This window comes from Hyperolius riggenbachi, chromosome 10 (genome assembly GCF_040937935.1).
Source record: "Hyperolius riggenbachi isolate aHypRig1 chromosome 10, aHypRig1.pri, whole genome shotgun sequence".
Classification (NCBI taxonomy): domain Eukaryota; kingdom Metazoa; phylum Chordata; class Amphibia; order Anura; family Hyperoliidae; genus Hyperolius; species Hyperolius riggenbachi.
In genome coordinates this window covers 281958710-281969595 of record NC_090655.1, presented here as the reverse complement: position 1 = coordinate 281969595, position 10886 = coordinate 281958710, and the positions used below count along the sequence as shown (strand labels likewise).

Genomic DNA, 10886 nt, shown 5'->3' with positions numbered 1-10886 from the left:
GTGCTCCGTCCTTCCTGGTTTGCCTTACTTCCGGATTGTCAGCGTGCTGCCTGGCTCCGCCCCAACCCACCAGAGAGATGTACAGGTCCTCTTTATTCCTGGGATTGTCCACCTAGATCCCCCATCATCTGATAATCACATAGAGACAATGTATTCAGTCAGTGTGTGTGTTTCCTACAGATGTATCCAGTAACAGAAACCCACCAGAGAGATGTACAGGTCCTCTTTATTCCCAGGATTGTCCACCTAGATCCCCCATCATCTGATAAACACATAGAGACAATGTATTCAGTCAGTGTGTGTGTTTCCTGCAGATGTATCCAGTAACAGAAACCCACCAGAGAGATGTACAGGTCCTCTTTATTCCCAGGATTGTCCGCCTAGATCCCCCATCATCTGATAATCACATAGAGACAATGTATTCAGTCAGTGTGTGTGTTTCCTACAGGTGTATCCAGTAACAGAAACCCACCAGAGAGATGTACAGGTCCTCTTTATTCCCAGGACTGTCCACCTAGATCCCCCATCATCTGATAAACACATAGACAATGTATTCAGTCAGTGTGTGTGTTTCCTACAGATGTATCCAGTAACAGAAACCCACCAGAGAGATGTACAGGTCCTCTTTATTCCCAGGATTGTCCACCTAGATCCCCCATCATCTGATAATCACATAGAGACAATGTATTCAGTCAGTGTGTGTGTTTCCTACAGATGTATCCAGTAACAGAAACCCACCAGAGAGATGTACAGGTCCTCTTTATTCCCAGGATTGTCCACCTAGATCCCCCATCATCTGATAATCACATAGAGACAATGTATTCAGTCAGTGTGTGTGTTTCCTACATCTGTATCCAGTAACAGAAACCCACCAGAGAGATGTACAGGTCCTCTTTATTCCCAGGACTGTCCACCTAGATCCCCCATCATCTGATAAACACATAGACAATGTATTCAGTCAGTGTGTGTGTTTCCTACAGATGTATCCAGTAACAGAAACCCACCAGAGAGATGTACAGGTCCTCTTTATTCCCAGGATTGTCCACCTAGATCCCCCATCATCTGATAATCACATAGAGACAATGTATTCAGTCAGTGTGTGTGTTTCCTACAGATGTATCCAGTAACAGAAACCCACCAGAGAGATGTACAGGTCCTCTTTATTCCCAGGATTGTCCACCTAGATCCCCCATCATCTGATAAACACATAGAGACAATGTATTCAGCCAGTGTGTGTGTTTCCTACAGATGTATCCAGTAACAGGAACCCACCAGAGAGATGTACAGGTCCTCTTTATTCCCAGGATTGTCCACCTAGATCCCCCATCATCTGATAAACACATAGAGACCATGTATTCAGTCAGTGTGTGTGTTTCCTACAGATGTATCCAGTAACAGAAACCCACCAGAGAGATGTACAGGTCCTCTTTATTCCCGGGATTGTCCACCTAGATCCCCCATCATCTGATAAACACATAGAGACAATGTATTCAGTCAGTGTGTGTGTTTCCTACAGATGTATCCAGTAACAGAAACCCACCAGAGAGATGTACAGGTCCTCTTTATTCCCAGGATTGCCCACCTAGATCCCTATCATCTGATAAACACATAGAGACAATGTATTCAGTCAGTGTGTGTGTTTCCTACAGATGTATCCAGTAACAGAAACCCACCAGAGAGATGTACAGGTCCTCTTTATTCCCAGCATTGCCCACCTAGATCCCCCATCATCTGATAATCACATAGAGACAATGTATTCAGTCAGTGTGTGTGTTTCCTGCAGCTGTATCCAGTAACAGCAACCTACCAGAGAGATGTACAGGTCCTCTTTATTCCCAGGATTGCCCACCTAGATCCCCCATCATCTGATAAACACATAGAGACAATGTATTCAGCCAGTGTGTGTGTTTCCTACAGATGTATCCAGTAACAGAAACCCACCAGAGAGATGCACAGGTCCTCTTTATTCCCAGGATTGCCCACCTAGATCCCCCATCATCTGATAAACACATAGAGACAATGTATTCAGTCAGTGTGTGTGTTTCCTACAGATGTCTCCAGTAACAGAAACCCACCAGAGAGATGTACAGGTCCTCTTTATCCCCTGGATTGTCCACAGGAAGATCACACCATCCCCCACCATTATCAGGTAGGTGGGGCTGAGGGTCCCCAGAAACTCCACCAGGGGCGTTGCCAAGATCCTAAGAGATCTGGGGCACTTTTGGGCGCTCCAGATGAAAAATGGGTGTGGCCATACACCAGAATGTAGGTGTGGTCATGGGTGGAACCAAATTTACATGAACTTAACAGCGGTCTAAGTAGGCCTGCCAGCAAAATGTTGGATGAAGTCCCCTCTCCATTAATACAAAAAAAACAGCATATCACTTCAATAGGCAGTGTCACTTAAAGGGAACCTTAACTGAGGGGGGAGGAGTTTAAATTACCTGGGGCTTCTACCTGACCCCTGCAGACCTCCTGTGCCGGCACCGGGAGAAACTGATCCTCCGGTCCCCCACAGTGAGCTAGTTTTGTTTCCAGTGACTGGCCAGTCACCGGACCAGTGTGCCTGCACGGCTCTGGCTGCACTTGTCCTTGATCACGCTCCCGTCGCCTTCCTGCGCATGTGCAGTACGGTGATTGCAACGAAACTAGCTCGCTGCGGGGGACTGGCTTGTCCCCGATGCGGGCACAGGATGTCTGCAGGGGGCCGGTAAAAGCCCCAGATAAGTTAAACTCTTCCCCCCCCCCCCCCCTCAGTTAAAGAGACATTTAAGCCAGAAAAAAAAATGAGTTTTACTCACCTGGGGCTTCTACCAGCCCCCTGCAGCAGTCCTGTGCCCTCGCAGACCCTCACTAATCCTCTGGTCCCCCTCTGCCAGCTAGTTCCGTTTTTGCCGACAGGCCCGTCAGGACTGGCCACGCGTAGCTTTTTCCGCATTCCCGACTGTAATTAGCGCTATTGCGGGCCGCAACGCGTACGAAAATACGCGTTGCCGCATTACGCACGCATAGATATGCGGCAACGCGTATTTTTGTACGCATTGCGGCCCGCAATAGCGCTAATTGCAGTCGCGAATGCGGAAAAAGCTACGCGTGGCCAGTCCTGACGGGCCTGTCGGCAAAAACGAAACTAGCTGGCAGCGGGGACCAGAGGATTAGTGAGGGGCTGCGAGGGCACAGGACTGCTGCAGGGGGCTGGTAGAAGCAGAACTAGCTGGCAGCGGGGGACCAGAGGATTAGTGAGTGGCTGCGAGGGCACAGGACAGCTGCAGGGGGCTGGTAGAAGCAGAACTAGCTGGCAGCGGGGGACCAGAGGATTAGTGAGGGTCTGCGAGGGCACAGGACTGCTGCAGGGGGCTGGTAGAAGCCCCAGGTGAGTAAAACTCATTTTTTTTTCCTGACTTAAGGTTCACTTTAAGGGACTTTAAACATAATTAGGCAGTTACCTGGCTTCTGTGCTGGCTGGTCTGGCTTTCTGTTGCTGGTGAGCTCCTCTGCTGCCAGTTCGTCCATAGCATTCCCTGACCTTCTAATGGACCCCCTCTCCTGCTCCCATGGGCCTCCCATTGAGGCACCACAACTCCCAGCATGCCCCCATAGAGAATCCACAGCTCCCTGCAAGCCCCATAGAGGCATCACAGCACCCAAAATGCCCACATAGAGGCAACCAGCACCCCCCCCCTCCCATTGCTGGGTGCTGTATTGCCATGCTGGGTGCTGTGGTGCCTCTGTGGGGCATGCTAGGTACTGTGCATTGCCATGCTGGGTGCTGTGGTGCCTCTATTGTGCCTGAGGGACATTCAGGGCACCCCAAAATAGATCCAGGGCACGTGCCACTGATCTTTGGGGCTAGCAACGCCCCTGCTCCAAACCATGACACGTTCTTTTTTCCTGTGTATGTTGTTTTCTGTGTTCACATTTTACATTATCTCTCATTTTGTGCACTTAGTGTGGAGAACTTATACATGGAAGCATTGTGGTTAAAGAGGAAGAAGAAGAGACATATGTGAGGAGTGATCAGCAGTGTGTGGTGGAGGGTGACATGATGGGGACAAGTAAAGAGGAAGAAGAAGAGACATATGTGAGGAGTGATCAGCAGTCTATGGAGGAGGGTGACATGATGAGGACAAGTAAAGAGGAAGAAGAGATGTATGTGAGGAGTGATCAGCAGTCTATGGAGGATGGTGACATGATGAGGACAAGTAAAGAGGAAGAAGAGACATTTGTGAGGAGTGATCAGAAGTATATGGAGGATGGTGACATGATGAGGACAAGTAAAGAGGAAGAAGAGACGTATGTGAGGAGTGATCAGCTGTCTATAGAGGGTGGTGACAGGATGAGGACAAGTAAAGAGGAAGAAGAGACGTATGTGAGGAGTGATCAGCAGTCTATGGAGGAGGGTGACATGATGGGGACACGTAAAGATGAAGAAGAGACATATGTGAGGAGTGATCAGCAGTCTATGGAGGAGGGTGACCTGATGAGGACAAGTAGAGAGGAAGAAGAAGAGACGTATATGAGGAGTGATCAGCAGTCTATGGAGGAGGGTGACATGATGAGGAGAAGTAAAGAGGAAGAAGAGGAGACGTATGTGAGGAGTGATCAGCAGTCTATGGAGGAGGGTGACAGGATGAGGACAAGTAAAGAGGAGGACAGTGTTACAGAGGGCAGAACAGGTGAGTAATCAGCAGTAAATATAGAGTAATGTATATTTATATGGCTGGTATGACTGTCACTGCTCACAGACTGGCGATATTAGGGTTTATGCTATGTGCTCATGTTAGTTATACTGTAGATGGCAAAAATCTATCTTTTATGAATATATATGGTGACAGCTTGCTAACAATAGCAGTACAGACACCCTGAGGAAGAGAAAGGTCTCTTTATTCTCTCACACTGGACTGCCCTGTTTTTCTCTGAGACTTTAGCGGGGGCCTTTTGCTAGTGTCAGCAGTGCTGATTGAACTAATAAAGTGTTACATTTCTGCTAATATAGTTCCGTCGCTGATGCCCATATGTATATGCCTTCTGCCCCCTTAGTGTGATCCCTGGTTGCTTGGCAACCAAGGACACTATAGGGAATTGCCTGCATCTCAGTGCTTCCTGTGTGTCTGACACAGCTGAGAAGCACAGCCTTAAAGAGACTCCGTAACAAAAATTGCATCCTGTTTTTTATCATCCTACAAGTTCCAAAAGCTATTCTAATGTGTTCTGGCTTACTGCAGCACTTTGTACTATCACAGTCTCTGTAATAAATCAATGTATCTTTCCCTTGTCAGACTTGTCAGCCTGTGTCTGGAAGGCTGCCAAGTTCTTCAGTGTTGTGGTTCTGCTATGCACTCCCCCCTCAGGGGGGAAAGAAACACACAAATGATCTCTTGAGATTCAAAAGGAATGCTGTATACAGCCTGCTTGTGTATGGATGTATTTTCTATATGTGGACATACTGTACATCAACCTACTTCCTGTTTTGGTGGCCATTTTGTTTGTTTATAAACAAACTTTTTAAAACTGTTTTTAACCACTTTTAATGCGGCGGGGAACGGCGAAATTGTGACAGAGGGTAATAGGAGATGTCCCCTAACGCACTGGTATGTTTACTTTTGTGCGATTTTAACAATACAGATTCTCTTTAAGCCCAGAGGTGAAGTACTGTGATTTCAGCTACCTGTAAGTATGCAGCACTGGGTTTAAATACCCAGAATTACGGCTGTACCGCGACCCAGTCTAGGAAGAAGCGGCCGCCAGTGTGAAATGGCTGTCAGGATTTAGTGCCCTGCACCCACTGCCTAACTCCTCCCATCACCTGGGTATGTCAGGCTTGCTTTACTGCCCTACACCCACTGCCTGACTCCTCCCATCACCTCACTATGTCAGGCTTGCTTTACTACCCTGCACCCACTGCCTGACTCCTCCCATCACCTGGGTATGTCAGGCTTGCTTTACTGCCCTGCACCCACTGCCTGACTCCTCCCATCACCTCAGTATGTCAGGCTTGCTTTACTACCCTGCCCCCACTGCCTGACTCCTCCCATCACCTCAGTATGTCAGGCTTGCTTTACTACCCTGCCCCCACTGCCTGACTCCTCCCATCACCTCAGTATGTCAGGCTTGCTTTACTACCCTGCCCCCACTGCCTGACTCCTCCCATCACCTCAGTATGTCAGGCTTGCTTTACTACCCTGCACCCACTGCCTGACTCCTCCCATCACCTCAGTATGTCAGGCTTGCTTTACTACCCTGCACCCACTGCCTGACTCCTCCCATCACCTCGGTATGTCAGGCTTGCTTTACTACCCTACCCCCACTGCCTGACTCCTCCCATCACCTCAGTATGTCAGGCTTGCTTTACTACCCTGCACCCACTGCCTGACTCCTCACATCACCTCAGTATGTCAGGCTTGCTTTAGTGCCCTGCACCTACTGCCTGACTCCTCCCATCACCTCAGTATGTCAGGCTTGCTTTACTACCCTACCCCCACTGCCTGACTCCTCCCATCACCTCAGTATGTCAGGCTTGCTTTACTACCCTGCACCCACTGCCTGACTCCTCCCATCACCTGGGTATGTCAGGCTTGCTTTACTGCCCTGCACCCACTGCCAGACTCCTCCCATCACCTCACTATGTCAGGCTTGCTTTAGTCCCCTGCACCCACTGTCTGACTCCTCCCATCACCTGGGTATGTCAGGCTTGCTTTACTGCCCTGCACCCACTGCCTGACTCCTCCCATCACCTCAGTATGTCAGGCTTGCTTTACTACCCTGCACCCACTGCCTGACTCCTCCCATCACCTGGGTATGTCAGGCTTGCTTTACTGCCCTGCACCCACTGCCAGACTCCTCCCATCACCTCAGTAAGTCAGGCTTGCTTTAGTGCTCTGCCCCCACTGCCTGACTCCTCCCATCACCTCAGTATGTCAGGCATGCTTTACTACCCTGCACCCACTGCCTGACTCCTCACATCACCTCAGTATGACAGGCTTGCTTTAGTGCCCTGTACCCACTGCCTGACTCCTCTCATCACCTCAGTATGTCAGGCTTGCTTTACTACCATGCACCCACTGCCTGACTCCTCCCATCACCTCAGTATGTCAGGCTTGCTTTACTACACTGCACCCACTGCCTGACTCCTCCCATCACCTGGGTATGTCAGGCTTGCCTTAGTGCCCTGCACCCACTGCCTGACTCCTCCCATCACCTCAGTATGTCAGGATTGCTTTAGTGCCCTGCACCCACTGCCTGACTCTTCACATCACCTCAGTATGTCAGGCTTGCTTTAGTGCCCTGCACCCACTGCCTGACTCCTCCCATCACCTCAGTATGTCAGGCTTGCTTTACTACCCTGCACCCACTGCCAGACTCCTCCCATCACCTCACTATGTCAGGCTTGCTTTACTACCCTGCACCCACTGCCTGACTCCTCCTATCACCTCGGTATGTCAGGCTTGCCTTAGTGCCCTGCACCCACTGCCTGACTCCTCCCATCACCTCAGTATGTCAGGCTTGCTTTACTACCCTGCACCCACTGCCTGACTCCTCCCTTCACCTCAGTATGTCAGGCTTGCTTTACTACCCTACCCCCACTGCCTGACTCCTCCCATCACCTCAGTATGTCAGGCTTGCTTTAGTGCCCTGCACCTACTGCCTGACTCCTCACAACACCTCAGTATGTCAGGCTTGCTTTACTACCCTACCCCCACTGCCTAACTCCTCCCCTCACCTCAGTATGTCAGCTTGCTTTAGTGCCTTGCACCCACTGCCTGACTCCTCCCTTCACCTCAGTATGTCAGGCTTGCTTTACTACCCTACCCCCACTGCCTGACTCGTCCCATCACCTCAGTCTGTCAGGCTTGCTTTAGTGCTCTGCACCCACTGCCTGACTCCTCCCATCACCTCAGTATGTCAGGCATGCTTTACTACCCTGCACCCACTGCCTGACTCCTCCCATCACCTCGGTATATCAGGCCTGCTTTACTACCCTACCCCCACTGCCTAACTCCTCCCCTGACCTCAGTATGTCAGCTTGCTTTAGTGCCTTGCACCCACTGCCTGACTCCTCCCTTCACCTCAGTATGTCAGGCTTGCTTTACTACCCTACCCCCACTGCCTGACTCGTCCCATCACCTCAGTCTGTCAGGCTTGCTTTAGTGCCCTGCACCCACTGCCTGACTCCTCACATCACCTCAGTATTTCAGGCTTACTTTACTACCCTGCACCCACTGCCTGAGTCCTCCCATCACCTCAGTATGTCAGGCTTGCTTTACTACCCTGCACCCACTGCCTGACTCCTCCCATCATCTCAGTATGTCAGGCTTGCTTTAGTGCCCTGCACCCACTGCCTGACTCCTCCCATCACCTCAGTATGTCAGGCTTGCTTTAGTGCCCTGCACCCACTGCCTGACTCCTCCAATCACCTCAGTATGTCAGGTTTGCTTTAGTGCCCTGCACCCACTGCCTGACTCCTCCCATCACCTCAGTATGTCAGGCTTGCTTTACTACCCTGCACCCACTGCCTGATCTTCCCATCTCCTCAGTATGACAGGCTTGCTTTACTACCCTGCACCCACTGCCTGTCTCCTCCCATCACCTCAGTATATCAGCCTTGCTTTACTACCCTGCACCCATTGCCTGACTCCTCCCATCACCTCAGTATGTCAGGCTTGCTTTACTACCCTACACCCACTGCCTGGCTCCTCCCATCACCTCAGTATGTCAGGCTTGCTTTACTACCCTGCACCCACTGCCTGACTCCTCCCATCACCTCGGTATGTCAGGCTTGCTTTACTACCCTGCCCCCACTGCCTGACTCCTCCCATCACCTCAGTATGTCAGGCTTGCTTTACTACCCTGCACCCACTGCCTGACTCCTCCCATCACCTCAGTATGTCAGGCTTGCTTTACTACCCTGCACCCACTGCCTGACTCCTCCCATCACCTCAGTATGTCAGGCTTGCTTTAGTGCCCTGCACCCACTGCCTGACTCCTCCCATCACCTCAGTATATCAGGCTTGCTTTACTACCCTGCACCCACTGCCTGACTCTTCCCATCACCTCAGTATGTCGGGCTTGCTTTACTGCCCTGCCCCCACTGCCTGACTCCTCCCATCACGTCAGTATGTCAGGCTTGCTTTACTACCCTGCACCCACTGCCTGACTCCTCCCATCACGTCAGTATGTCAGGCTTGCTTTACTACCCTGCACCCACTGCCTGACTCTTCCCATCACCTCAGTAAGTCAGGCTTGCTTTAGTGCCCTGCACCCACTGCCTGACTCCTCACATCACCTCACTATGTCAGGCTTGCTTTAGTGCCCTGCACCCACTGCCTGACTCCTCTCATCACCTCAGTATGTCAGGCTTGCTTTAGAGCCCTGCACCCACTGCCTGACTCCTCTCATCACCTCAGTATGTCAGGCTTGCTTTAGAGCCATGCACCCACTGCCTGACTCCTCTCATCACCTCAGTATGTCAGGCTTGCTTTACTGCCCTGTACCCACTGCCTGACTCCTCTCATCACCTCAGTATGTCAGGCTTGCTTTACTACCCTGCACCCACTGCCTGACTCCTCCCATCACGTCAGTATGTCAGGCTTGCTTTAGTGCCCTGCGCCCACTGCCTGACTCCTCCCATCACCTCAGTATGTCAGGCTTGCTTTACTACCCTGCACCCACTGCCTAAGTCCTCCCATCACCTCAGTATGTCAGGCTTGGTTTAGTGCCCTGCAACCACTGCCTGACTCCTCCCATCACCTCGGTATGTCAGGCTTGCTTTACTACCCTGCACCCACTGCCTGACTCCTCCCATCACCTCAGTATGTCAGGCTTGCTTTACTACCCTGCACCCACTTCCTGACTCCTCCCATCACCTCAGTATGTCAGGCTTACTTTACTACCCTGCACCCACTTCCTGACTCCTCCCATCACCTCAGTATGTCAGGCTTACTTTACTACCCTGCACCCAGTGCCTTACTCCTCCCATCACCTCAGTATGTCAGGCTTGCTTTACTACCCTGCACCCACTGCCTGACTCCTCCCATCACCTCGGTATGTCAGGCTTGCTTTTCTACCCTGCACCCACTGCCTGACTCCTCCCATCACCTCAGTATGTCAGGCTTGCTTTACTACCCTGCACCCACTGCCTGACTCCTCCCATTACCTCAGTGTGTCAGGCTTGCTTTACTACCCTGCACCCACTGCCTTACTCCTCCAATCACCATAGTATGTCGGCTTAGTTTAGTGCCCTGCACCCACTGTCTGACTCCTCCCATCACCTCAGTATGTCGGGCTTGCTTTAGTGCCCTGCACCCACTGCCTGACTCTTCCCATCACCTCAGTATGTCAGGCTTGCTTTAGTGCCCTGCACCCACTGCCTGGCTCCTCCCATCACCTCAGTATGTCAGGCTTGCTTTAGTGCCCTGCACTCACTACCTGACTCCTCCCATCACCTCAGTATGTCAGGCTTGCTTTAGTGCCCTGCACCCACTGCCTGACTCCTCCCATCACCTCAGTATGTCAGGCTTGCTTTAGTGCCCTGCACTCACTGCCTGACTCCTCCCATCACCTCAGTATGTCAGGCTTGCTTTACTGCACTGCACCCACTGCCTGACTCCTCCCATCACCTCAGTATGTCAGGCTTGCTTTACTACCCTGCACCCACTGCCTGACTCTTCCTATCACCTCAGTATGTCAGGCTTGCTTTACTACCCTGCACCCACTGCCTGACTCCTCCCATCACCTCAGTATGTCAGGCTTGCTTTACTACCCTGCCCCCACTGCCTGACTCCTCCCATCACCTCAGTATGTCAGGCTTCCTTTACTACCCTGCCCCCACTGCCTGACTCCTCCCATCACCTCAGTATGTCAGGATTGCTTTACTACCCTGCCCCCAC

The 10886-nt window shown here is 51.3% G+C and overlaps 2 protein-coding genes across 2 annotated transcripts in view; one reads left to right on the top strand and one right to left on the bottom strand.

The window, feature by feature from the left end:
- The window catches only part of LOC137537252 (uncharacterized), a 1269057-nt gene that overhangs the window by 1022484 nt on the left and 235687 nt on the right, over nt 1–10886 (bottom strand). The window lies entirely within an intron of this gene.
- On the top strand, nt 2057–4684 carry LOC137535876 (uncharacterized). Its single transcript, XM_068257754.1, has 2 exons — nt 2057–2149; nt 3950–4684. Exon 2 carries the CDS (start codon nt 4043–4045, stop codon nt 4682–4684), a length of 642 nt encoding a protein of 213 aa, XP_068113855.1. The 5' UTR covers nt 2057–2149; nt 3950–4042.